At 56.1% G+C, this 27,799-nt stretch overlaps 1 protein-coding gene across 13 annotated transcripts; it reads right to left on the bottom strand.

Moving 5' to 3' along the window:
- Nucleotides 1-719: 719 nt before the first annotated feature.
- CATSPERG (cation channel sperm associated auxiliary subunit gamma) lies at nucleotides 720-27,799 on the bottom strand. 13 transcript variants are annotated; one of them, XM_044759316.2, is made up of 29 exons: nucleotides 27,752-27,799; nucleotides 25,746-26,029; nucleotides 25,605-25,658; nucleotides 21,694-21,838; nucleotides 21,223-21,349; nucleotides 20,958-21,030; nucleotides 19,932-20,087; nucleotides 13,671-13,842; nucleotides 12,065-12,202; nucleotides 11,014-11,073; nucleotides 10,690-10,809; nucleotides 10,072-10,122; nucleotides 9,841-9,970; nucleotides 9,230-9,341; nucleotides 8,149-8,307; nucleotides 7,953-8,065; nucleotides 6,999-7,212; nucleotides 6,589-6,651; nucleotides 6,292-6,490; nucleotides 6,031-6,149; nucleotides 5,829-5,909; nucleotides 5,683-5,739; nucleotides 2,823-2,979; nucleotides 2,580-2,643; nucleotides 2,347-2,442; nucleotides 1,974-2,063; nucleotides 1,424-1,516; nucleotides 1,237-1,336; nucleotides 720-1,151 (listed from the first exon to the last, which is right to left on the bottom strand). In XM_044759316.2, exons 1-29 carry the CDS (start codon nucleotides 27,762-27,764, stop codon nucleotides 897-899), a joined length of 3,495 nt encoding a protein of 1,164 aa, XP_044615251.1. In that variant the 5' UTR covers nucleotides 27,765-27,799; the 3' UTR covers nucleotides 720-896. The 13 variants fall into 13 exon arrangements, 10 of the variants coding, with proteins under 10 accessions (XP_044615251.1, XP_070354720.1, XP_070354722.1 ...); XM_070498619.1 differs by having other exon boundaries at nucleotides 27,708-27,785; XM_070498621.1 differs by having other exon boundaries at nucleotides 25,746-25,859; nucleotides 27,708-27,776.

Genomic DNA, 27,799 nt, shown 5'->3' with positions numbered 1-27,799 from the left:
GTGGGACGGGCTACCCGCAGCTCCAGGGGTGGGCTCTGAGTGGCTTAAACCAATCAAAGGCCGATCCCTCAAGCACAGCGAGTGGTGAAGTGGTGACCCAGCCCCATCCAGTCAGAGACACTGACAGGGCTTCGGCCTGGGAATGTTGGCCTCCAGCCCCTTCTTCCTCTGGACAATAAGACTTGTAGATGTGCAGCTTCAAACTGCGACGGGGGCTGGCCTGAGGTCAGAGACCACACTCAGAGGAGGGCAGAGCAGGGAAAGCTACAGGGAAATGGTCCCAGAATCCTCTGGACATCAAGGACTTCGGGATCAAACTGTAGCTGAAGCCTACATTAACCAAGCCCATAAATTACCATTTCCAGGTGGACTACGAAACTTTTGATACTTGCAACTAAAACAAAAATCCTAACCTCTCCAGAGTCCCTTCCTTAAGCTAGACACTAGATAGGTGTTGACATTCAAAATATTTAATGACTCGTTCTAAACCTGCCTCCAAACAACCAGAACAGACTGCTGGCCATGGCAATGGGCCTGGGTCATGGAGGACCTGCTGGACTGTAGGGAGGGTGGGGCACTGGGGAGGGGCTGATTGGCAGGCACACAGAGAAGCCACTACTCACCAGCCAGCACAGAGGATTTGAGATTTTAGTGGCCCCTGTGGCTGTGTGGACAGTCAAACAAACCGAACAGGAACACTTACAAGGCCCCCCAAATGGTCCTGAAATGAGGCTTTATTAGAGTCTGAATGAGAAATGAAAATTCAAGCAAAACAGAAAGAAAGGCCTGGGATGGGTGACAGGCTGCATTTCCAAGCTGGCCCAGGAAGTGAGGGCTGAGGGGGGGCGGGGACGGGGCAGCCAAGGGGCTCAGGCCGGCGACTTCTTCTACAAGGTCTACTCAGGTTTGGCCGTTTTCTCCTCGGCCATCTTGGAGATGATCCTGGAGCTGATCCTCGAGCCGATCCTGGATCTGGTCCTAGAGGCGCTGCTGAAGATCATGGAAGAGGTGGTGGAGGAGTAGTAGGACTCTGAGGCGATGAGGTTGTTGATCTTCCAGCGGAGGATGTTGCAGGCCTTCATCATAACAGGCAGCAGGAGGCAGAAGATTAAGTAGAGGACCACCAGGCCCAAAAAGATGCTGGCCGACACCTGGAGGCACCACACAGCAGGTGTGGGTGGGTGGGCAGCCCGGGGCCCCATCCACCCCACAGGGCAGCTCGCGACAGCCACTCACCACGAGGATGAAGAGCGCCCGCGTGGCACTGAGTGGGAGGCCGTGGATGTGCAACAGGAAGGTGAGCTGGTAGTCACAGTATGTGCTCTTGTCCACACCTCTGGCGGGGATGGGGTGCAGGATTGGGGGAAGATCGGCCACCCCACAGGAGGCTCCCGACCCCACCTGGGCCCCATGCCTGGCTCACCTATTGCTCACCAACACCTTGAAGAAGAATTCGGGGGCGAAGATGCTATGGGGAATGGTGTCATGGCATGGGGAGTTCTCCAGACACAGCCACCTGGCGGCACAAGTTCAGGCACTTGTGGGACAAACCTTGCCTGGCACGTGCCAACCGCCGATTTCTCCCTCCAACCCAGAACTCTGGCGAGCCCCCATGAGGCATAATCTCACACCGTAGGGGTCAGGGCCGGGATGAGGGGGCACCGGCAGAGGGGTCGGGACCGGGATGGCAGATACAGGCAGAGGGCTCAGGGTGAAAACGGGGAAAGCACAGGAGGACGTGGGAGTCCCCTGGCCCATCCAGAACAGTCAGAAAAGTCCTCCTGGATGAAGGGGCATCCGAACCAAGGTCTGAAGAGAGTCAGAGGGCCCAGCACTGTGCACACAGGGTCCAGCTTGGTAAAGGTCAGTCCCATTTGAGGAACACAAGGCGGTCAGCGTGGCTTGAGGACGGAGGCAGAAGGGATTGTGGGCAGGTGGGGGTAAGGTGGCCTGCAGCCAGGCCATGCACTCACTCGATGCCCAAGCTCTGGTGAGACAAGATGTTGAAGGCCGGGTCCTCGGTGGTCGTTGCGTTCCTCGTGGTCCAGATGAGGCTGTCGGTCCTGTGCGGGACCGCGGGACCTCAGTGGGGGCGGGGCGGGCCTCGGCCGCGGGCCCAGAGCGAGGCCAGCCGGTGAGCAGGGGAAGGAGGGGCGGAGCCCTTGGCGGGCGGGGCCTCGCGGCGTGGGCGGGGCCAGAGTCTGCGGGACCCTAGGAGCTGGCTCTGTGGGCGGGGCTTGCAGCAAGGGCGAGGTCTGTGGCGGGAAGCGGGAGGGGTCTGCGGGAGAGGAAGGCCGATTGGGGGCGGGAGGGGGGGGGGGGGCGGCCAGGGCCCACAGGGATTACTTGTCTAGGGGGCTGTTGTAACGGTAGATGTCCTCCTCGCTGTATTCCTTGATGGTGTCCAGGGTGGGCCCGCCGCCCACCACCTTCAGCACGTAGCTGCGGGGAGCAGAGGTGCGCAGGGACTGGCCTCGGTGTCCCGAGTCCCGCATTACCTCTACCACCCACCCCCCTTATTGCCCCGCCCACTCCAGCCACCCCACTCCCGTCAGCCGCTGGCTTGGCCACGCCTTTACCTGCCCTGAAAACTGCCAGAATCTCCCGTCACCAAATCTTGGATCAAGAAGAAGGGGTAGAAGACTGTGGAGTCGGAGAGGGTTGAAGCCAGGAGGAGAAGAAATTAGCTGGGCCCGAGAGGTGGAGGACGGAGAGGGGAGGAAGGAGAGATGCGAGGACCAAGAGGAAGAGCAGAGGCGAGCTGAGCGGGCAGGGAGGGCCAAGTGGTGGGGGCAGAGGAGCGCGAACAGCCGGACACGCACTATCGCGGAAGAGGAAGCAGGGCATCTCGCGGTCCACGTGCACGCAGTCGAAGTAGTGTTTGTTCTGCTGGCGGTTGTACTGCAGCGTGTAGGTGATGTCGAAGGCCAGGCGCTTGCCCGGGGGGCAGCCGATGAACATTGGCACCATCAGGTTACCCTGAGTTGGGGGAGAAGAGCCTCGCGCTGGACACCTCCTCCTCCACCCCTCCTCCCACATCCCCCACCACTACTGCCAGGCTCACCCTCACCAGGCGGGGTGGGGTCACTATTATCATTAGAGCAATAGCTGCTCTCACTGTGCGCAAGGCACTGGGTGATGTCCAGATGCTTTACATATTCAAATTCGTTTAATCCTCATAACAGCCTTGTGTGGTAAAGACTACTAATATCTCCGTCTTAGAGATGGCAAAAGTGAGGCACAGAGAGGTCAAGCCACTAATTAATGATCGAAAGCCACACAGCTGGTAGGTGGCAGAGCTGGGATTGGAGCTGAGACAGGTTGGCTCGAGCTGCGTCCAGAGTAAGACAGAAACAAAACCACTGACACCTGCACCTGTGGAAAAGGCAACTCCTAGGCGGGCTTCATGGGGCCGAAGTTGGGCCCAAATTCTCAAACAATAGACCCAGGGAGTGTGGGCTCTATGAGGGAGGGAGAGGCCAGGATGGGGGTCAGGGTCAGGGAGCCCCATGACACTGCCTTCAGAGGGAAGGGCCCCTGGCTCATTTCGGCGGGAGGGCCCAAGGGTTTCACCCGATCGCCAGAGGGACATGGGCATCCAGAGACGGGCCTGGGCCTGACAGCAACTGTGGAAAGGGGTTGGTGGCCGTAGATTAAACACTTCCCAGGCTAGGCCTGGGCCAAAGACTTTACCCAGCGGCCACTCGCTCACTGAGAGGTCTAAGGGACGTCTCGGATTCAATCTGACCACAACCCATCTCGTTCTTGGCACCTCATCGTTCCGTGTTCAGGATACAAGCCTTGGCCTGATCCCAGAAACCTCGCCCTCTCCCCTCACATCCAATCCCTCCAGATATCCTGTCATCTCTGAACTTCAGCACAGAGCCATTCTCTCACTCAGCTCCTCAACGCCTCCGCCCCACCCTTGCTCCCTGCCTGGTCTTCCTGCTGCCCCCGCCCCTCCCAGTCTGTCCCCCAGGTGCAGCCAGAGGGTCCCTGTGAGCACCCGAGCTGCTCCTCTGCTCAGAGCCCTCTCGGGGTACCATCTCACTCACCGCAGCCCCCCTGGGCCTCAGTGATCTGCCCACCGTTGCAACTGTGACCTCGTCTCTCTCCCCTTTCCTCCTTTCTCGCCCTGATCCAGCCACACTTGCTCCTGGCTGTTCCTTTATTCTGACACAGGAAACATCCTCCTGCCTCCAGGCCTTCCCACTACCTGTCCCTCTCGGCTGTGCCTTTCCACACAGAACGCCGGGGCTCGCTTCCTCCTCTCTTTCAAGTCTTTGCTCACTTTCCCTGGGCCAGGCCTTCCCTGAACCATCCCATGGAGAATGCTCGCCTCCCCCCTGCCCCTTGCTGCTTACTTTTCTCCTAGCTCTCATCATCTCTTAACATACAGCACCTTGTATTTCTCCTGCTCGTTGCCTGACTCTCTGTTGTGGGTTGACCTAATTTGGAACAGGGTCTTTACAGACATCATCAAGTTAAGAGGAGGTCATGCTGCATCAGAGTGGGCCCTAATCCAAGGACTCGTGTCATTATGGGAAGAGGGACATTTGGACACAGACACACAGAGAGAACGCCTTGGGAAGATGAGGGCAGAGATTGGAGTGACACTTCTCCAAGAGGACTGGCAAGGATTGTTGACAACCAGCAGAAGCGAGGAGAGGCACGGAACAGATTCTCCCTCAGAACCTCGGCCTTCTGGCCTCCAGAACTGGATGAGAAGAAATTTCCAGTCTGCAGTATTTCCTTATGGCAGCCCTAAGAAATCAGTGCCCAACCCCCCCCCCCACCCCCCCCAGAACATCAGCTTCATGGGGACAGAGATTTTGTCTGTTTCGGTCACCCTCCTAACTCCAGCACCTAAAACAATGCTGGCGTGTGGGAGGCACTCAGTAAGCATTGGTGGGACGAATGACTAAGCTTTGGGGCAGGGGGCAGGGAGTGATATCTGTTCGTGCTTGATGCGTGAGACCCCAGCCCCAGCCCCCTTCCCCCTGTAGGCCCGCCTCTGGGGCTGGCCTGCTGAGAGACACTCCGAGCCTTTATTCACCTAAGCAAGTTTGATTGAGGACCTACTGGATGTAAATTCATTTCTTCCCTCCTTCATGCACCCTATTTACAGATTGAGAACCCACTGCTTATCAGTGAGTTCCGGCTTCCAGTTTTTCCAGGATGGGGAGCCAGAGAGGCGCCAAGCCTTCCAAATACACATGCCTCTTGATCTGTAACACGGGGGTGAGGAGAGAGAGGAGAATCTGAAAGGCCCCAGCCTGAGCATACAAAGGAAGCGCAGCTCAGACTACATCCTACCTTCAGCCCCTCCGTTTCTTTGTCTGTCTGGAAGCAAACATCATTGGCTTTTTTAAACTTAATTTTAGATGGGCAATATGGTCACACGGTTAGTCCCAGATAGTCATTGCCCCGGCAGGGAAGGACCAGGAGGAACATACAAGCTTGTGTGCAATCTACACAACCAGTAAGGCGGCCCTTTCTGGAAACAGGAATGGATGAAAGGCGGGAGTGGATGGGTGGGTGAATGAAGGAGGAAAACGAAGGAGAGGGAAGAAATTATGAACGCGGTAGGATGCCCCCGGGGAGCACTCGGAACCAGCCCTGTTGAGACTCGCCCCAACCCCCACCCTCCTGCACAGGGCCCAGTACCCCAAGGTCCAATACTTGCATGCGCGGCCCCTGGTACGTGTTCTGGAAGCAGTGTCCGGCCGAGCCCACCACCTGTGGGTAGGAGCAGGTGATGACCGCGGCCCCCTGGGCCCGCTCTCTCCCCTCATCCCGCCTACCTCCCTCCAGGCTTGGGGGCGCACCTTAATCAGCATGGAGGTCTTCATGAGATGGTGTCCACTAATGCCCTGGTCAAAGCAAGCCTTCTTATCACTGAGGGTAACCTGGGGGTGGGGGCCGAAAGGAAGGGGTCAGCAGGCCTGCGGGAGCACCCAGGGACGGTTGACCGCGGGCTTCTCAGGGTCCGCTGCCCCCCCTCGGCACCCCCTCCCCGCCTGGTCTTACCCAGAAAAGCACCGAGTTGCGATTGATGAGGAGCTCCTGCCAGACCACGGCCTCAATGCAGTGCGGGTGGGCCAGCACCAGGCCCAGATCCAACCGGCTCCTCAGGTAGAAGGAGAATCCTGCCGGGGCCAGAGGGAGGGGTCAGGGCCTCGCGCCCGGCCCACAGAAGCCCCGCCCCTCGGATGGGGCCCAGGCGCCCGCCCCCGCCCCCGCCGTCGCCCAGCCCGCCCGTCGGGCTCCGCTCAGGCCCCGCCCACAGACCGCTCTGGGCCTCCGACTTGAACGAGTGCCCGCGGACGCTCAGGAAGATGGAGAAGCGGTAGCTGGCGCCCTTGTCCAGGAAGATGCGCTCGGGCAGCTCGTGCTCGGCCTTGAGGTCGTAGATCTTTTCGTAGCTGGCCATGTCAATGTGCACGTTACCCGCGCTCTGCCAGTTGCTCGCCAGGTAGAAGTAGTAATGCTGGGAGATGGGACGAGGGGCAAAGTCAGCGTCCGCAGAGGGGCACGGAGAGGGGTGTCCGGGCCGCTCCTCCCCGCCTCCCAGCCCTCTCCACGCACGTGGTCCTGTTTCTTGTTCTTCCACCAGCGCCAGGTCGGGTCGTGCACCGGGTCCGCATATGGCTGCAGGGACCGCCGGCACCGTGAGGGGGGCGGGGGAGGGGGGGCGTCCCCAGGCAGGTGGCATTCCCAGCCCCCTTCCTGGCCTCAGTCCCAGCCCCTAACCCAAAGCAAAAGGTGCATACCCCGGCCTGTCCCCAAGCCCCGCTTTCAGCCCAACACCACATCCTGAAAGCCATGCTTCAAAGCCCGGCTCATAGTCCTCAGCCGGCCCCCACTCAGCCTCAGACTCTCCAAGGCAGCGCCGCTCTGTTCCACCCTCCGCGCCCGTTCTTCCAGCCACGCGGGCTTTCCAAGCCTCCTCCGTCCCGTCTCGACCGGCCCGGCCCCACGGGCCGCCGGACGCCCACCTTGTAGTACTTGGAGTGCAGCCAGAGCAGGTAGTAGACGAGGCCCTGATAGACGGCGAGCGAGTTCCTGGTGTGGAAGCCCGAGGCCTCCAGCACGCGCGGCGGCCGCGCGCGGTAGCGCTCCTGGCGCGTGTAGATCTGCGGGTTGGGCAGGTCCCGCAGGCGCATCACCGTGAAGGGGCAGAGGTTGCTGAAGGAGAGCGTCAGGTGGCCCCTGGCGGCGGCAGGGGGACGCAGCTGATTGTTCCGCGCTCGCAGGCCCCTTTCTCCCCTCTGCGCTGCGGGGGCCCCACATCTGATCCAGCCCTGCCTTCCTCCTCGGCCTCAGTCCTGGTGCCCTGGACCTCATCCCAGATGCCCCTGGCCCCATGGCACTCAAGCTCCTAAACGGCCTTTCACTCCCCCCGCCCCCTAAATGCCTCCCCGGACTCTCTGCAGGTGACCAGAAGGATCATCACCGAACACAGTAAAATCTGACCATGGAGTCCCTCTCCTTAGTCCCATCATGGCTCCCCAGGCCCCTCAGGATGAAGTTCAAGTTCCTCCCTCTGACCCCAGGCTCACCTGGTCCACCCTGCCATCACCACTGCACTCTACCGGCACTGTCTTTTCTCTCAGTTCTTGAACACCCAATCTCCTTTGCTCCTCTGGGCCTTTGCACGTGTGGGTCCCCCGTCTGGAACACCCTTCTCCATCTTACCCCCTGGCCACTTCCTCCTTACCCTTCCGGTCACAGAAGTGCTCATGCATCTCTTCCTCCTGGAAGCCCTCCCTGATGCGCCCTTCACCCAGGTTGGGCCAGGCCCCTGCTTTGAGCTTCCATAAGCCCTGAGCTCCCCCATCACAGCCCGGAGGTTGTCACAAGGGATGGCTCAGCTCCCCGCCACCCCCACCCCTGGAGCGGAGCAGTGCCCAGGGCTCTCTGACTACTGCCGTGGTCCAGCATTTTCTCACCCCTGCCGCTCCAAGACGTAGCGGTTGCCCAGCTGCTGGTACATCAGAAGCTGCTCAACGGGCACCAGCCTCTTGACGAGCCGGCCCTGCTGGTCGTTTATAAGGTACACCAGCTGCAGCGGGAAGGCAGGGCCAGGTGAGCTGCAGTCAGCTGCCTGCAGCCCCCCCGTGTCTCCCCACGGCCCCCGCCGAGCACCTGGTACAGTTTGCTGTCTTCGTAGAAGAGAGTGACCATGGTCTCATTGGGGGCGTGGAGAGAGGACTGATGCATCCGCTGCAGGCTGACGTACACCTCCCAGCCCTCGGACGGGAACAGCTTGTACACCCGGTGGCTGCCTTCCAGGAGGTACCAGATCTGGGGGTGACAGCCAGCTGTGTGTGTGAGGGCACGGGGACCGCGGACCCCACCTCTGCCTCTCAGCTGGAACCAGGTGAGCTCATGTACCTTCTCCCTCCTTGCCAGAACCCGAGCTCCCCCGAGCCCAGCCCTCACTCGCCAGGATACGTGTCTTCCGGGTTTTGGTCTGCTTGAGTTCCGAGGACTTGCCACTTAAGCATTCCTAATCCTGGCCCCTAACGGCCGGGGTTCCTAGGGCTCAGCCCTCTTCTTCCTTCTCACTCTCTGCCCACTGCAGGGTCTCGCCATCCCCTCGGCCTCAGTTCCCACCACTGCACTGATGCCCACCCCTTTAGGCCCCCAATGCATTTGACTCTAGACCTGGCCTCCTCCTCAGGCTCAGCCTTTAGGATGTCCCCGCTCCGTGTGGCCTCCTCTATGACGCCCTCCCTGATGCCCACACGCCCAGCCTGGATCAGGCCCTCCTCTGAACTTCCATGGGCGCTGTTCTCCCCACTGTGGCCCTGACCACTCTGAGCTGTCACTGTCTGGGAAGGAGTCTGTCTTCCCGATGGACTGTGGCCCTGTGAGGGCAGGGCCCAGGGCTGACTCGGTCACCACTGTGTCCCCAGCACTGCGTCAGGTATACAGTAAGTGCTCAATATTTATGAAATCAACAAGCACAGGATGAATGAAAGAGGGCCCCCTCGGGAAATCGGGTGATAACTCTGAGCACAGGTCTGTCACGCCGCTGAGTGGCTTTGGAAAAGACACTGATGCTGTGAGTTCCAGGGTATAAATGGAGCTTCGGCAGCCCTAACCCGGGGTCCCTGAGGGTGTTCCCTCCCCTGGGCCCCTCTACCCTGACAGGGGAAAAGGGAGACTCCCGGGGTTTGGGGGTACGCAGAGAAGAAGTGGGGAGAGGGGCAGGGCAGCCCACCTCCTCGGTCTCGGTGACAATCGCCATCTCCCCTCGGAAGGAGTTGACCAGGTACTTGATAGACAGCTCCTTGGGGAAGTCCAGCAGGTAGATGAAGTTTTCGTTGTCATAACTGCAGGGCAGAGAGGGGAGCTGGGGGCGCCCAGGCCAGGCCCCCAGAGGGCATCTGCTCCCCCCCACTCCAGGCCTCGCTGGAGGCAGGAACCGTGCACTCAGTTCTTCACTAGCCTTGTGAGAACATGTACAGGGCGGCCCCCCCTCCAAACCCTCCGGGCGGCCTGCCCATCTGCAAGCAGGAGCGTTCGGCCAACCACCTATGGAGCTGGCTCTGGGCCCCTAGGTTCCTGAGGGGTGACAGGGATCCCAGCCTCTCTGCAGACAGTGCCCCGCCATTGCTCACTTAGGCTGCATCCTCACAAGGGGGCTGCCACAGTTTTCAAAATCAGTTCCCCTATCCTAGTCCTGGCCACCCCAGCAGCGCTTCCCCCATCACAATCCTGACAACTTCTGGACTCAGGCAGCCTCTAAAAACTCGGCGACTTCAGCCCCCGCCCCCCCCCACCCCCACTCTGCAATGGGGCTGGGGAGGCAGACCACGCCCCGACCCGTACCTCTGCAGGAGGAAGTTGCCCCAGATGAACAGCATGTGGTTGTATGGGTTGTAGGACATGCCCTTGGGCACCATAGGGAAGTTGGTGTAAGACTCTGTTCCTAGGATCATCAGGAACTCCAGGCCTCGGGCTGGCCGGGCAGAGGCAGAGGGGACACAGCAGTGAGGAGGGGCCACCTGGGCCCTTTCTCACCCCACCCACCGCTGAGACCCCCTCGCCTTCCCCTCCTACCGTCAGGGATGAATTCCGGGATGGTGTAGAGGATGGCCAGGTAATCACTGACTATGGGTGTGGAGAAGACAGCAAAATCTCCTGAGGCCCTGAGCTTCCAAAACCTGAAACTGGGCAAGCCACTAGCTTCCCAACTCTCTAAAAAACCCTCCAATGGCTTCCCACTGGGGTCTGTTAGCCCTTAGAGTTTCTGTGTGTGAATTATATCCTCTGAGAGGATAGAGGCTTGGTAGGGCACAGGACTTGCTTCCTCTGATTCCTTGGCTGGGGAGTGCAGTGCACAGCCTCTACAACTGTACGTGGCAGCCCTGTTCTCACTTCAGGTAAAATCAAATCAAATCTCCTTATTGTGAGCCACAAAACCCTTCCAGATCTGGCTTCTGCTCACCTCTCCAATCTCGCTCCTTCCTCCCTCCCCCTCTGTTCTGGTCACATGGACTTCCTCTCAGTTTCTCCAGCCCACCAAGCCTGTTTTCCACCACTACTCCTTACCCAGGAGTGACATGAGCAACAGTTCCTCCCACTGTCTGCTGGGCGCAGACCCCACAGGATGGACACGCAGTTCACATCCTGGACTCCCACCCCTTGGCGCTCAGCCCCTCGTGGTGCCCCAATTACCCAGGTCGTAGCTGACCACCTGGAAACGCTTCCCGGCGGCAGGGTCTTCGATCTCCACCAGCAGCAGCAGGCGGTGGTGGTCCTCCATGTATACGGCCCAGGTTATGGAGCAGTTGACAACTGGACGGGGAAGAGGGCGGTCCGGAGATGTCCTCGGACCCCGCCCCTCTCCACCGTCTCTGTGACTGCCAAGTCTGCCCCTGTAACGCTCCACCCCTCCCAAGACACTGCCATCCTTTCCCGTCACCTCTCCCCGCTTGCCCTGCTCTCCCACCTGCTCGAACCCCCACCCGCCGGCCACAGACCCCTCTGGGAGACGGGTACCTTGTATCCCTTGGCACACGGACTGCTTCCTGGGCAGCAACTCGAAGGACACGCGGCCATCTGGGGAGCAGGGCAGGTCCACACTCAGGCCCTTCCCAGCCCGTCTGGCACCCCCTGCGCCCCGCCAGCTCTCCCACTGTCCAGGGTGGAACACTGGGGCCTCCCTGCCGGCTTAGTCCCTGGGATGCCAGGGAGCAGGTCCCACCCCCTGGCCTGTCAGTCACTCACATCTAGCCTATCAGAGTCTGTCTGTCTCCGCTCAGGTCTGGGCACGTGACCCATAATGGGCCAATCAGAGTGCACCCTGGGATTCCTGCTAGAGTTAATGGGGAAGAGGCTGCTCTCATTCTCTGGAGGCTGGGGGGCTCAAACTGGTGGGAGATGTGACCCTGAGTTCCTGGGAGCCATCTTTAACCCCCGTGAGAGGAGTATCTACCTGAAAACGAAGCCAAATCATAGGGCTCATGATAATAAACCCTTTATAGCACCCGCCATGTCCCCAGCACCGTCCTAAGACCTTCCCATATGCCAACTTATTTAATCTTCCTGTCCACCCAATGAAGCAGGTACTACTGCTATGAGCCCTATTTTGCAGATGAGGAAGTGAGGCCAAAAAGAGAGGTTAAGTGTCCATCCAAAGCCACAGGTGACTTAAGTTGGGTGTGTCGGAGAGGTTTCTCTCCAGACCTGTGCTATAATCGCTATGTTATACTACCTTGCCAAGAGATAGACAGAGTTCTGATGATATACCCTGTGAGCCCCTGGATCCAGCCATGCCTGAAGTTGAAATCTGGTCTTTTCATTTATATAAGTCCACAAATTCTTTATGCCTAAATGATTTTTGAATTGGGCTTCTGCTCTTTGAAACCAAACACATCATGAAAGATACATAATAGACCCCAAGCCCTACCCCTACACATGCATAAACCCATCCCCACTCACAGGGACAACCTCCAGCCTGGGATCCCTCCTGAAGGCACCTGGTGAGGGATGAGGGCCTGAGGTCAGAATTCTTGGAGGTGAGAGGGTATGGAGGGGCCCTCACCCTTACCTGTGATGGTCCCAAAGTGGACATAACCTTCGTTCTTGCCAGTGGTGAGGGCCATTATGTACTCGGAGCCGTTGCTATGGAAATGCACAGGGCATAGTTTCTTGATGCACTCCTTGGCCAGGACACGAACCCAGCTCCCTGTGGGGGGCCAGCATAGAGCCTCAGGCCCAAGCATTTGGACCTGGGACCTTGGCCCCCCAACCACATTTCCCCGGCCTTAATGAGCCTGTTACCTGTCCTCTCCTGCTGGAGCAGCTGTTCAGGGTGGTGTCTGAGGGGCCCTTGGTATAGGGCCCCAGCTGCCTTTGAGAAAAGCCTGCTTGCTCACACTCCATCCCCAAGGTTCAGACTGGGCTGACCCCACCCTTGCATTCCCCTGGCCAGAGTGATTGGTTCTGAGCTGGGCATGTGTCCAAACTGGGCAAGTCCAAGACAGTCCCAGCTTGCAACCACTAACAAAGAGATGATCTTTCCTGGGGTCCCTGAGGGCATAAAAGTCTGCAGTTGCTGGGGAAGGGGGGAGTCACCATGGCCACCACAAGGAGGGGGCTGTCTAATAGCTACAGTGAGCCCCTGGATCCAACTATGCCTGAAACCAACTTGCTCCTGGGGTTTTCAGCTATCTAAGCCAATAAACACCCCCTTTCTTTGGCTTAAGCCCATTTTAACTTGGTTTCTCCCACTGTCGAAGTGCCCTCAGAAAGAAAGGGAGAAAAATGGGGCTGTCGAGAACAGGCACTAACTAATGGAACATACATTACAGTACCCATTTCTGTGACCCTGTAAGTCTGAGTGACCCCATAAGCTGTCTAAACGACATCGCTCATTTAGGTGGGGGGAAAACTAGGACTTGGAGGGCTTTGCTATTGTTAAAAGATGGGGATGAATCAGAAGTCTCTCTTTAGGGGCCAGCCCCGTGGCTGAGTGGTTAAGTTGGCACGCTCCACTGCAGGCGGCCCAGTGTTTTGTCGGTTCGAATCCTGGGCGTGGACATGGTACCCCTGATCAAGCCATGCTGAGGCGGCGTCCCACATGCCACAACTAGAAGGACCCACAACTAAGAATATACAACTATGTACCAGGGGGCTTCGGGGAGAAAAAGGAAAAAAATAAAATCTTTAAAAAAAAAAAAAAAGAAGTCTCTCTTTTTCCTCTCTGATCAATCTCCTTCACAGCTTTGCTTCTCCAGTGTCCCGTCCCTCTCTCTCTCTGTCTCTCTCTCTCTGACTCTCTATGCCTCTCCTCCACCCCCCAGATTTCTCTCTTGGTATGCCTGTCTCTGTCCTTCTGACACTCACGTGTGTGTGTGGGTGCACGCGTGCATGCTGAGTCTCTCTCTCTCTGCTCCTTCCCTTCCCTCTCGAGCCTCCCTCCTCCCCCAGCTGGTTCTCAGTACCTCGGAAGGTCTGGGAGAAAGCCTCACCCCAACGTGCAGAGGGGAGAAGGCCCTGCAGGGAGGGCAGGGATGATTCAGGACCTTGGAAAGTTCCCTCGACACCCTCCCCCTGCCCCCGCCCCCGCCCCCACGGCAATTCCAGTCCCAGGTGCCTCCAGTGGACCGGCTCGCTGAGGCGCCCTCCCCACCTGAGATGCCACGGCCCCTCACCGCTGCCACGGTTGCTCTCGTGGAGTGTGATATAGGTGCCCGTGAAATAATAGACGAGCTGGTTCTGCCGGATGAAGAGGATGCTCTCAGTGGCGATGGCGTCGTAGATGGTGGAGGTGAAGTTGGGGTGGGGGCAGTAGAAGGAGCCTACCCAGCAACTGTCGATGCTCAACTGCAGGCGGGCGGAGCCAGCGGTGAGCAGGTGGCCTTGGCCTCAGCCCCCACGTCCTGCCTTGGGGGGAGGCACCTGCTCTGACAACTGCTCAGGAGGGACACACGCAGCTGTCCCCAGGGTGCCCTCCCTGTTCACCCTGAAGCAGCAGCTTGATGGTCAAACTTCCCCACCATGGGCCAGGGCAGCAGGCGACCCAGGCTGGAGCCAGCTGGGGCTCTGGGTGCTCCCTAGAGTTGGGCAGTGCACAGCAGTACTCAACAGTGCTTGGCAGTCCCAATTCCCCAGGCCGCACTCAGGATAATACCCACGTGGATCCAAAAGAGTCCACGCTTGGCCCAAGGCGCACTCTTAATAATCCCATTCTACTTAGAACACAGTTGGCTGTCAGGCCAACACCATCTGAACTCACTGACCAACCGCTAACCCTGGCAATATCACGAACAGTGGGAAAGCACCATCAGTGAAGGGTTCTTGCCTAAAAGATTGAATCTAAGTTTTATCAAGTTTCTAGAGCTCTATATTCCAGCCTCCCTATTGCCTATAAACTATCAGTTTATACTGATAAGCTATCAGTTTATAGGCAATATAGGGTGTTAGGGACTGAACTGTGCTCTCCCCCGACCCCGTAATTTACATGTTGAAGCCCTAACCCCTGTCTAAATTAATAAAAGGAATCTTAACGAAATTGGAGTGGGGAGGCCTGTAGGGGCAGCTCTTGTGCCCTATCACACGTCATCAATTACTCCAACCAGGAAGGGAAGTGTTCTCACACCTTGGACAGGAGATAAAACTACTTCACTGCCGAAGGAAGATTTCTCTTCCACCCAGCAACAGCCCAGCCAATGAGAAATGCAGGAGCTCAGCCAATGAGAAACACAGCAGCTCAGCCAATGAGCAACACCACAGCCCAGCCAATGAGAAACACCACAGCTTAGCCAATGAGAAATGCCATAGCCCAGCCAATGAGAAATGCTGCAGGCCAGCCAATGAGAAACACCACAGCTCAGCCAATGAGAAATGCTGCAGGCCAGCCAATGAGAAACACCACAACTCAGCCAATGAGAAACACTACAGCTCAGCCAATGAGAAATGCCACAGCTCAGCCAATGAGAAGCCATTGCCGCCCTGAACTGTTACTTTCCCCCAATGGACTTCCCCTTACAACAGTCCCTCCATATTGCCCTTTTTCTGTATAAAAGCAGCTCTGGGCAGGCCCAAGGGCTCAACGGTTAAGTGCCCATGTTCTGCTTCAGCGGCTGGGGTTTGCTGGTTTGGATCCCGGGTGCAGACATAGCACAGCTTGGCACACCATGCTGTGGCAGGCGTCCGACATATAAAGTAGAGGAACATGGGCATGGATGTTAGCTCAGGGCCAGTCTTCCTCAGCAAAAAGAGGAGGATTGGCAGCAGATGTTAGCTCAGGGCTAATCTTCCCCAACCCCCCACCCCAAAAAGCAGCTCCCCTCCTTTGTTTTCTGGATTCATCTGCGGTCCACTGTAGCATGCACCTCCTCAATTGCAATTCTTTTGGTTAGGCCCAATTAAACTTATTTTGAGATAAAATAACAGGTAAATTTGCTTTTCAAGTTGACACACCCAATGTGACTGTATTTGCAGATAGGGCCTTTAAGGAGATAATTAAGGTCCCATGATGTCATAAGGGTGGGGCCCTAATCCTATTGGACTGGGGTTCTTTTTTTTAAAAAAAAGATTTTACTTTTCCTTTTTCTCCCAAAGCCCCTGGTACATAGTTGTGTATTTTTTTTTAGTTGTGGTCCTTCTAGTTGCAGTATGTGGGATGCCGCCTCAGCATGGCCTGATGAGTGGTGTCATGTCCATGCCCAGGATTCGAACTGGCGAAACCCTGGGCCACCAAAGCAGAGCGCACAAACTTAACCACTGGGCCACCGGGCCAGGGACTGTGGTTCTTATATGAAGAGGAAGAGCAGGCAGGCCAGCCCCAGTGGTTCAGCATGCTTGGCTTCGCTGGCCTGGTTTGGCTCCCGGGGGCAGACCAACACCATTTGTCAGCGGCCATGCTGTGGCAGGGGCTCACATACAAAATAGAGGAAGATTGGCAACAGATGTTAGCTCAGGGCAAATCTTCCTCAGCAAAAAAACAGAAGAGGAAGAGATATCACAGGTGAGGAGAGAGGCCTCATCAGAAACCAACCCTGCTGACACCTAGGCCTTGGACATCCAGCCTCCAGAACTATGAGAATACAAATTTCTGTTGTTTAAGCCACGTAGTCTGTGGTATTTTGTTAGGGCAGGCTGCTCAGACTAATACACGGGGTCAGAGGCACAAGTTAATGATTCCACAAAGAAGCAAGCAGCTAAATTCCATAGGACAAAAGGCCTGGCTTCTTAAATTGCCTGAAAAAAGGGTGGTTGGTTGGGAGGAACAGACTTACAGGTGAGAAGACCATTAAAAGACTTAACAACCAATGCAACATATTGATCCTGATTCAAACAAACCAACTTTAAAAGACATTTTTAAATAATTGGGGAAAATTGACCATGGCTGGGTTAGACGATATTAAGGGGTTATTGCTAATTTTGCTGGGTACCATAATGGCATTGTGATTTTATTTTTTAAAAGTCCTCATGTGTTAGAGATACTTCTTCGAGTATTTCAAGAACTTACAGATGAAATGGTATGATGGCTGAAATTTTCCTTAAAATACTCCAGGAAATAAAAAAAATGATGGCCAAAAAAAAAAAAAAGGAAAATGCTGATAATTATTGAAGCTGGGTTCATCATACTATTCTCTCTACTTTTGTGTCAGATTGAAATTTTCCACCAAAAAGTGGAATTTTCCATTAACTTTTCCAATAAAAAGTATAAATCAGGGGCTGGTTCCATAGCCTAGTGGTTAAGTTCAGTGCACTCCACTTCGGCAGCCCAGGTTCAGTTCCTGGGCACAGACCTATACCACTCATCAGCAGCCATGCTGTGGCAGCGACCCCCAAACAAAATAGAGGAAGACTGGCAGGGGTGTTTGCTCAGGGCCAATCTTCCTCAGCAAAAAAAAAAAAAGAAAGAAAGAAAGAAAGAAAGAAAAATCAAAGCAAAACACTAGGATCTGCTGCTGAGGGAAATTTCATCAAGTTAAGGAGAACTGAACATTCTCACTTCTCCTACACTATTCAGCACCAAAAGAGGGCCCGTGCAAATGTTATTTCTAAAAAAGTCTTGCAATCCAGACTACAGAGGCTGTTGCTGTGCCTGGTGAAACTACCCTGTACCCTCTAAGTCTGTCACTTTGGTTAGCTGTCATACTTAATGTGTTACCCTGTTAATGTTGGAAGTGATGCCTCTGTTTTCTGGAACAAATACTTGGAAATTTTCTTTGTGAAGCTAGAAGAGGATCACCACCTTCCCCTCTTTGCCCACATATGAGAGGAGAGGGAAAAAAGCTGTGAGTCAGCTGGACTCCTTATTTGAGCAAAGTTTGAGACTTCTGACTCGTTTAACTCCATAAGCAGTGGGTTGGGTTTTCCTGGCCATGACTTAGTCCAAGTGGGCAAAAGGTCTAAGCCACACCAAGTGGAAGGAAATGTGTGATTTGGGAGTTAGGGCGTAATGGCAAAGATCTTTCCCACTGAAGGTGGGCCTCTGCCCACAGAGAGGACACAGCCTCGGCCGTTCCAGAGTACAGGGCTGTTTTGAGCATAAAGTCCATACAGCAGAATCAGGTCCAAGAGATGAAGAGAAAGAAATTCAGTCTTGGTGACATTGTTTGAACTCCTGGGTCAAGCTGGACCTGAAGTCCTGAATTTTTTTTTGGTGATATGAACCAACAAATTTCCTCTCCCACTTTTGGCAGATGGCTAGTTGAGCTCCCAAATCCATTTCCCCCATATTCTTTGGTAAGTGAGCTTTAGCAAGGCATGCACCACCCAGGTAGAAATTGTATTTCCCAGACTCCTTTGCAGTTGGATGTAGCCAAGTGACTGACTCCTCACTAATGGAATGTAAGTGAAATTTGCTGAAAAGAAAATAGCTTGCCCTCCACTTCTGCTCTTTGCCCTTCCCATTGGCTGGAAGATGGATGTGGGCCTGACCCAGCTCCGACCACACAGATGAGATCAACACCTGGGGCCTAGAGGATGGCGAACCAGGAAAACGGACAGGACCTGGGGTCCTGACTTCTGGACTGTGACGAGAATGAGCAATAGCATCTATTTCAGCTGCTCCCTTTCAGGGGTCTCTGTTACAGCATCTAAACCTGACCCACGCAGGGCCGCGCAGGGGGAGCACTCCTAGGGGCAGTCGGGGAGGGAGCAGGGAGCTGAAACGGGAGGAGGAAAAGAGCGGAGACAGCAATGTGGGAGAAATCCCCGTGATTCCAGAATGAGAGGAAACGGGCTTTTACTTGGGAGGGATGGAAATTCTCTGGAACCAGGTGGTGGTTGCACATACGAATGCACAGTAGTAAATAGCACTAAATTAGTCACTTTAAAATGGCTAATTTTATGATTTTCACCTTGATGAATCTTTGTTTAAAAAAGGCACAAGGATCAGGATGCCTGAAGTTCAAACGGAACTTCTTCTTGCTGTGACAGGAACCCCCTCTCTGCCCTCCGCATCTCCATAGCAGCCGCGCGCCCCCTGTGGGAGGGTTTGGGTCCAGGGCTTGTGAAAACTGAGCGATGTCTGAAAGACTCGCCCAGGACGGAGGGAGCTGGCACAGGACAGGGAGAGGGTCCGTGAACTGAACAAATTCAGTGGAACCAGGAATTCAGAGCTAGAGGGAACCGGGAGAGCATTAATCCACTTGGTTCTAAGAAGTCATAGGGGCGCTTTCCACCTGGGAGGGAGGAGGTCCAGGCAATCTTATGGGGTTGCTGTGATGCAAAATTGTTATCTCGGACACAATTAACGACCAGCATCTCCTTCCCCCCAACTTGTGGCAAAGCTACCCTGATTTCTGGGGAGCGATTCTTTCTCTGCTTCTTGTCGTCCCCGCCCTCCTCATTAGGAGGGAGTTTACGACCTGTGCTAAGCCAGCTGGCGCATCCCATGATCTGGTGACACATGACCCAAGCTGCACCAATCAGGACCAAGGAAATAAATATCAGCTTTTTTTTTAAGCTATTTAGGAAATAGATGCTCCCACCCTCTGGCCTGCAAGTTGGGATGATATGAGCCACTTTGAGGATGGGGCTTAACCAGAAGAAGAGGAACTGAAAGCTGGAGTCTTCATTTGAGCCCCAATCAAGCCAGACCTGAAGCCTGATCTGTGCCCAGGCTTTGCTGTTAGGTGCGCCTACTAAATCCATTTCTCTTCTTAAACCAAACTGGGCCGGAATTCTGCCAACAGTTGCACCAGCTCAAACGTGTTTCAGTCATTCACACCAAAAGAACCTTCTTCAGACACTCCTTCCCCAATTCTAATAGAATAGACTCACAAGGCCGAATTTGGAGCCTAATGTATATTGCAGTTCAAAATATTCCAGCGTTTACAAGGTAATGTGGCACATATATACCATCCATGTGTAAGCCCTAAGCAGCACCCCATAATCACACCCCTTAATCTTTCTGCAGGGCGGCATCCGAATGTGAAATGCAGAATATCTAAGTGGGATGCAGAAAGACTACAAAGAGCCTTTGTTAGCTCGGGTCAGGCTTTCTCGACAAATAGGTTTCAGTCCCAAACTTGTGAAAACACAGTTTTCACAGCTTTTTGGATTCCAGAATTACAAACGGCAGACCGACACACAATCACAGCTGTGACTCCCACGGTACAGTCGCATTCTGGGTCTGCCGATATTGACTGACACAGTGCTCACAGCGGTCCGATGAGGCGAACAGAAACGCCACTCCCGTTTACGGATGGGGACTCTGAGGCCTGGGTGGGCGAAGTGACTTGCCCCAGGTCACGGGCCAGGAGGGGGCAGAACCAGGATTTGAACCCAGGCTGTCCGGCTGCTGTCTGTCTTTCCTCCATGCCCTTTGCCCCTCACGGGGCTGGAAGGTCTTTGGGGACCCCCTCTGTAGCCCCAGGCCCCACCCCGTTTTAGGGGCTGTGGCCCAGGCCCTTCCAGAGGCCCCAGCCCCTGGTCTGTCCCGCCCCACTCACCTCCACCAGAAAGAAGTCCTTGAAGCTGGTGTCGGTCAGGAGGATGGACTTCTCCTCGGGAATGCCGCCCAGGATGAGCACGGGCGACTGGTCCACCGTGTACCACAAGGGCCTCGACGGCACGTTCACAAAGTACCGCGGGATCAGGTGGAAGAGCTGCGGGGGAGGGGCGCGGGGCTGCTCAGCCCTCTCCGGCCTCCATGGGCTCCGGCATCTCATTTGAGCTAAAAGCCAAAGTCCTCACCTGACACAATCTGCCCCGTCACCTCTCTGACCTTAGCCCCCCACTCCCCCCTGGCTCCCTCACTCCAGCCACATGGGCCTCCTCTCTGCTGTGCAGACTCACCAAGTGTGTTCCCACCTCAGGGCCTTTGCACTGGCTGTTCCCTCTGTATGGAATGCTCTTCCCTGGCTTTTGCACGATTCCCTACTCTCCTCCTTCAAGGCTTCACTCAAGTATCAGCCTTCTCCGTTATGCCTTTCTTGACCCCTCCACTGAACAGGGCAACCCCCTCCTGCACAGACCCAGCTCCCCTCCCTCCCGACTTTCTCCCAAGCACTTACCACCTCTTAGCCTACTGTGGAATTTACTCGATTTCCCATTTACTGCTTTGGTGTTTGCCTCTCCCACTAGAATGTCAGCTCTAGGGGGGCAGGGCTGTGTGTCTGTGTGTCACTGTTGTGTTCCCTTGGTGGCACACCGTGTGCCCGGGAAGAGGCTGCTGCTTGAACGAATGAGGGAGTGAATGAATGCACAGTGATGAAGAACATGGGTGCAGGGGTCGGGCAGACCCAGATTCAAGTCTGGGGCCGTATGTACGTGCGGAGACTGGGCAAACGGCGCCAGCCCTTTGGGGCCTCGGTTTCCCCTCTTTACAATGGGCCCCTGGGCGCGCCTTCCCTCACACGGTCACCATCATGCAAGACCATCAGGAGACGGGTCCCGGGCAGAGCAGTCGCCCTCCCCGGGGCCTGGCGCAGTACGTGCTCCGCGCGGGGTCCGCCCCAGCCCGCGGCCGCGCTCACCTCATTTCCCACAGTGAACTGGGGGGTGTCGCCTTGCTGCCTCTGCAGGAAGCCGTTGATGTTCACCTGGAACCTGGCGCAGGCGTGGGGCAGGCACGGCGACGGTCCCGGGGTCAGCGCTCCCGCCGCGGCCCACAGCCATCCCCGCTCTGTTCCCTCCCTCTGGTCTCCCAGCTTCTTGGGGACCTGGGGTTGGGACGTCCCTCCCGGAGTCTACCACCCTCCCCGCCCCCCCCACCCCCGCCCCGGGCTTGGGAAAGGGCACCTTTGCTTGGGAACGAAGGGCCCCAGGCCGTTGCTGCTGACGTCCACGCGCATGAGCACGCTGCCGTTCTTGACGGGCATGGGCGTGTACCAGCTCATGGCGCACACCTCCTCCGTGGCGCAGCCCCCTGCGCAGGCACCTGGCCCTGAGGCTGCGGGCTCCCCGCGGCTCCCCCAGGCCACAGGACCCCGGGATCTCCCTGCAACTCCCCAGGCCCCCTCTGCGCCCCGGACCACACTGCAGCCTTTGTGTGGCCCCGCCTAGGCCGTGGAACCTGCTGGGGGCTCCCCGTGCCCTCCCTCCAGTGCGTAGACCCCTCTGCGGCCCCCAACACCACCCACCTCCCCGCTAGGCCGTGGGCCCCTCTGATGACCCCAGCCTCCCCTCGAGGTCATGGACCCTGCTGGGGCCCCCAGCAATCCCCCAACACCTCTGCCAGGCTGCGACCCCTCAGGGTGCCCCCAGGCCCACCTTTGTTGGGGAAAGGAGCCGCCTCCATCTGGATCTGCAGCTGCTCTATCTTCCAGTGATGGAAGTTGACTGGGGACTGGAAGGTGACCAGCACCACGGGCTTCAGCCCCGTCAGGTGGCCCTTGCGCACCAGGGCCTCGGAGGACTGAGGGCAAGATGGCCCCACAGACGTATCCTTAAGATAGCCTCTGGGTCCCCCTGCCTTGACCCCACCTTTAGTGGCCTGTCTTCCTGGGCTGGGTGGGGAGAACAGATTCTCCACCACTGGAAGGTCAGAGAACCTGGTGCAGGTTTGGGGCTGGGGTGGGGGCTAGGCCACGGGAGGGGCAGAGGGGCTGTGGAGGGAGTCAGGAGGCCTTCCTGGAGGAAGTGAGTCCAGAGCCAAGGTCTTCAGACAGAATTTGGATGTAGGGAATGCACAGGGAAGTGGGGCACGAGATGAGCAAAATGTGAGGTGGGGATAAACCCAGGACCCGGAACTGCCAGGAGCCTCTCCCCTCACAGCAGCGATTCCTGGGCCGCGCTTGAGGCCTCCACCCTCCCTGCAGAAGTTAGACCCTCTGCCACCCGCAGCGGTCAGAGGATGGCCAGGTTTGGGGCTGGGGCCCGGAATGAGAGTGGGATAGCACAGTTAGACAGAAAGGAACTGGGGACGAGGCCGAGGGAGCAGCAGGGACGCCCCCCAGAGATGCCAGGGTCCTGGCTGCACTGAGAAGGGCAGGCAGGGCTTAGAGTGGAGACGGAAGGCAGGAAGGAGAGGGGTGTGCCAGTGGATGGAACAGCATAAGCAAAGGCTCAGAAGCATCCCCAAGAGACGGCTGCGCTCAGGCCACTGTGGGCAGGGCTGGGGGTGGGCTGCACAACCACCTTCACACAGGCCTCCATCCTGAGGAGTGCCCTGGCCAGGGCCCTTCCAGTCCTGCTGGCCACACCTGTCCCAGCCCTGCCTCTGGGCTTCCAATCGCAGGGCAGCAGGTACTGGCGGGGGGTGACCTCCTCCCTGTCAGGGCGACGGTGTCCCTGTCCACCCTCGACTCCTGCTTGGACCATGCACAGCCTCTTCTTGCTTGCTCTGCTCCCCCACAGCAGGTGGGAGTGCGGGAACACCTGCGTCAGAGCGCGTCCCTCCTCCCACCTCCGCCAAGAACCTTCTCCTGAATCCATCTCACTCAGACTGAAGCCAAGTCCTCACTGCGGTCCACGAGGCCTTAAGACTCTGCCCCCATCACCTCCCTGGCCTGTCTCCTCCCACTGCCCCCTGGCTCACTCTGCCACAGCCACATGGGCTTCTTCCCTACTTCGGCTGTGGCGCTGCTGTTCCCTCCGCCTGGACTGCTTCCCCCAGTTCTCCACATGGTCGTCCCTTTCCACCATTCAGGTCTCTGCTCAACCACCCGGCTAACACCTCCTTTCTAACATATCGCCTCATTTTATTTTCTTCTTCGTCGCACTGGTTACTGTCATAAATTATTATTATTATTATTATTTTGGTGAGGAAGATGGGCCAAGCTAACATCCATTGCCAGTCTTCCTCTTTTTGCTGAGGAAGATTAGCCCTGAGCTAACATCCCTGCCCATGCTCCTCTAATTTATGTGGGATGCCACCACAGCGTGGCTTGATGAGTGCTGCATAGGTCCACACCCGGGATCTGAACCGGTGAACCCCAGGCTGCTGAAGTGGAGCACACAAACTTAATCACGACACCACGGCCCCACATAAATTATTTTATATATTTACTTGCTGATTGTCTGCTTCCCTGGTGGGCTGAATCCATAAGAAAAACATGGCCTGTTGTTGATCACTGTATCCCTCCCGTTGTAAACAAAGAGGATCTGACCCATGGTAGGTGTTGAATGAACAGTAAAGGCACTATTATCAAACTTTTACAGATAAGGAGAGAAGGTTCATGGAGTAAAACTCTCTACCTGGGGTCACATTCTGGAAACTTGTTGCTGTCGTGCACTGAGCCCTCTGAAGCCCTGTGCTAGGTGCTTCGCACATATTCAATCATTTCATGAAGTGGATATGATCATGATGGAACCCTTGCTAAGGATGAGGAAACTTTGATACAGAGAAGTTAAGTAACTTGCCTGAGATCACACAGCTGTTTTGTAGCAGCTGTGTGAACCCAGGCAGCCTGGCTCCAGAGCCCAAAGTATTATCTATCACGCTATGCTCCCTCCAAATCAGTGTTAGTCAGTGGCATATTCAAACCCAGGTCTGCAGCCTGGTCTAGACTACAATGTTCTACTGTCCTCTAAAAGCTTACTGGAGCCAAAACAATCTTTAAAAAGAGAAACAAAGTTGGAGGACTCAAACTCCCCAATTTGAACATACTACGAAGCTATAGTAATCAAGACTGTGTGGTGCTGGCATATGGATGGACACATAGAACAATGGAATACAGTTATTCCCAGAAAGAAACCCTCGCATGTATGGCCTATTGATTTTTGACAAGGGTGCCAAGACAATTCAACAAAGAAAGAATAATGTTTTCAACAAATGGTACTGGATAATCACATACAAAAGCTGGACCCCTACCTCACACCATATACAAAAATTAACTCCATGTGGATCAAAGACCTAAATATAAGAGCTAAAACTAAAAAACTCTTAGAAGAAAACATGGGAGTAAATCTTCCTGATCCTCGGTGGGTCAAGGCCTTCTGAGACAACACCAAAAACATGAGCAACAAAAGAAAAAAATTGATAAATTGGATTTCATCAAAATTAAAGACGTTGGTGCTATTTTGTGGTATGTGAATTATACCTCAATAAACATAAAAATTTCGTGCTTCAAAGGACACCATCAAAAAAGTGAAAAGACAACCCACAGAATGTGACAAAATATTTACAATTCCTATATCTGATGAGGAACTAGTATCCAGAATATGTAAAGACATTTTACAACACAACAATAAAAAGACAACCATTTTATAAATGGGCAAAGGATCCAAATAGACATTTCTCCAAAGAAGAAAGATAAACTGCTAATGAGTATATGAAAAGATGTTCAACATCATAGTTATGAGGGAAATGCAAATGAAAACCACAGGAGGTACCATTTCACACACACTAAGATGGCTATAACCAGAAAGGCGGACAGTAACAGGGCTGGGTGAGGCTGTAGAGAAGCTGGAACCCTCACACATTGCTGATAGGAATGTCGACTAGCGCAGCTGCTCTGGAAACCCCCGTGGCAGTTCCTCAGAAGTGAAACAGGCTTAGCACATGACCTAGTAATTCCATTCCCACAGGGGTACAGAAGAGAGCTGAAAAATGTTTACACAAAAACTTGCACACGCATGTTCATAGCAGCATTGTTCATACCAGCCAAAAAAAAAAAGTGGCAATAACCCAAATGTCCACCAAGGAATGAATGGATAAACAAAATGCACATCCAAACAGTTTAACATTATCAGCCATACAAAGGAAATACGGACACAGCCTACAACATACATACATGAACCTTGAAAACCAGCTAAGTGAAAGAAGCCATATTGTATAGGATTCCATTTCTATGAAATGTCCAGAATAAGCAAGTTCAGAGGGACAGAAAGTAGATTAGTGGTCTCCAGGACCTGGAGGGATGGGGGTACAGTTTCTTTTTGAGGTGATGAAATGTTCTGGAATTAGATAATGATGCTGATTGCACAACTTTGTGAATATACTAAAAACGATTGCACCGTACACTTGAAATGCTGAATTTTGTGGTATGTGAATTATGTCTCAATTTTTTTAATGGCAAAAAAAAAAAAAAAAAAAGCTTACTTGAGCATCTATCTGGTGGGATACAGGGATCTTCTTGAATCCTTAAGGTCCCCAGGGTCTGGAGGCACCACCACTATTAAAAGGTTACAGATGGGGAAACTGAGGCCCACACAGGATGACCCCTGCTGCACCCACTTACCTTGCCCTCGCAGGTGTAGTTTATCTTCAGGTAGTAAGGGAAGCCCAGGTATTTCTGCAAGCAGAGGTTGGGCAAACGTCCAGAGCCCAGAGGGGTGCGGGTCCAGGACCTCTCCCGTTCCCCTGACCCCGGGCCCCTCACCTCGTCCCGGTTGATGGGCGCGTCCACCAGCTGGCTGAACATGCTGTCCACTGTGTCCAGGGGCTCTTGATCGGAGAAGCGGTCGCTCTCGCCCTCCTTGCCGACCGTCGTGAACTGGTTTAGGACAACCTGCCAGTTGCACGTGTGGATCTCGTGCATCGCCAACAGCCTCCACGGCGCCCACAGCACCACCAGCAGTGCCCACAGCGCCCGCAGGACTCGGAGTCGCGGCCACGCAGGCCCAGCAGGGAACATCGCGGGGCAGCGCGCAACGCGGCTCGACCCTGGGGAACGCCGGGGTCAACAACCACCGGCCAGACTGCGCTGGGGGGCCGTCTTCTGAGACCCCGCCTCGCTCCTGCGCCTCGCCCCGCCCCTGCTCCTGGCCCCGCCTCTGCTCGGACTTGGGGCCCCGCTCCGGCTCTTGCTCCGGGCCCCGCCCCTGCTCTTGCTCCCGGCTCCATGCCGGCTCTTGCTCCTGGCTCCACCTCTGCTCTTGCTCCTGGCTCCATCCTTGCTCTTCCTCCCGGCTCCATCCCAGCTTCTGCTCCTGGCTCCGCCTCTGCACTTGCTCCTGGCTCCATCCCTGCTCTTCCTCCCGGCTCCATCCCAGCTTCTGCTCCTGGCTCCGCCTCTGCACTTGCTCCGGGCCCCGCCCCTGCTCCTCCTCCCGGCTCCATCCCAGCTTCTGCTCCTGGCTCCGCCTCTGCACTTGCTCCTGGCTCCATCCCTGCTCTTCCTCCCGGCTCCATCCAAGCTTCTGCTCCTGGCTCCGCCTCTGCCCCAGACTTCGCCCCTGCCCCACGCCCTGCATCTGCTCCTATTCTGGATCCCACCTCTGTGACTCCAGGTCCCGCCTCTACTTTGGCTCCTGGCCACGGCCCTGCTCCTGGTTTCGCCCCGCCTCCTCGCCCTTAACCCTGGCCCACACTTGTTCTTTGCTCCGCCCCTGCTCTGCATCCCGCCCCTACTCTTCTCGTGGTCTCGGTCTTTGTTTCTCGCTTTGGCTGCGCCCCTCCTATTTTCCCCAATCCGGCTACTGCCTCTGGTCGCGCACCTGCACCTGGCTCCGCCCCCTCGTCTTGACCTGCCCCCCCAGTTCTCTTCGCACCGCCCCCTTCTCCTCGCTGTGGTCCTGCCCAGGTACAGGCTCCTGCACCTAGCCTCGCCCCTCTCTCGGTCCTGGTCCCGCCCCTTCCCAACGCCCCGCCCCTTCCCCACGCCCCGCCCCTTCCCCTGTCCCTGCCTCTGTTTCTCGCCCGGAGCTTGCTCCTCGCTCCGCTTCCACTCCTTCCGCCGTTTTTCCTCGACCCGATCCTGTTCTTCGACCCGCCCCTTATCCACCCGCCCTTTCCCCTCGTCCTGGGCGCGCTGTTCTTCCCGAGGATGCTCCTCGCCCCGCCCCCGCCTATGGCCCCGCCCCTTCTCTTTCGAGACCTTCTGTTTGCCTTCAGATCGTTTCTCGCCCCCGGCCTTCCCCACGCTGCGGGATCCCTCCTCGCCTTTCGCCCTCTGCTCACCTTTCGCCCTGTCCTCTCCTTTCGCCCTGTCCTCTCCTTTCGCCCTGTCCTCTCCTTTCGCCCTGTTCTCTCCTTTCGCCCTGTCCTCTCCTTTCTCCTTCTGCTCGCCTTTCCCCCTCTGCTCGCCTTTCGCCCTGTCCTCTCCTTTCGCCCTGTCCTCGCCTTTCGCCCTGTCCTCTCCTTTCGCCCTGTCCTCGCCTTTCGCCCTGTCCTCTCCTTTCGCCCTGTCCTCTCCTTTCTCCTTCTGCTCGCCTTTCCCCCTCTGCTCGCCTTTCCCCCTCTGCTCGCCTTTCGCCCTGTCCTCTCCTTTCGCCCTGTCCTCGCCTTTCGCCCTGTCCTCTCCTTTCTCCCTCTGCTCGCCTTTCGCCCTCGCCTCTCCCTGCACCTTCTCCTCTTGCACCGCCGGCGCTCCTTTGTCGCTCGGCAACTTCCCGATCCTCACCTTCCCCGGGAACCGCAACACCTTTTCGCCCCGCCCCTTCTCACCATCCGTTTCCATGCCCTGGACGGCTGCCGGCTCAGCGCTCCGCCCCT

The sequence above is a fragment of the Equus asinus genome, chromosome 26 (assembly GCF_041296235.1).
Source record: "Equus asinus isolate D_3611 breed Donkey chromosome 26, EquAss-T2T_v2, whole genome shotgun sequence".
In the NCBI taxonomy this organism is placed as follows: domain Eukaryota; kingdom Metazoa; phylum Chordata; class Mammalia; order Perissodactyla; family Equidae; genus Equus; species Equus asinus.
The sequence above is the reverse complement of the archived record's forward strand: the minus strand, read 5'-3'. Positions and strand labels throughout refer to the sequence as shown.

Excerpts from the sequence above, each read along its gene's own strand:
- CATSPERG (XM_044759309.2), bottom strand. The coding sequence starts at position 26,559 with ATGCAGGGCGTGGGGCAGGGGCGAAGTCTGGGGCAGAGGCGGAGCCAG. Across the intron at positions 9,342-9,840 it reads GGCAACTTCCTCCTGCAGAG|TTATGACAACGAAAACTTCA; the intron begins GTACGGGTCGGG and ends TCTGCCCTGCAG. Across the intron at positions 2,443-2,579 it reads TCTGGCAGTTTTCAGGGCAG|CTACGTGCTGAAGGTGGTGG; the intron begins GTAAAGGCGTGG and ends TGCTCCCCGCAG.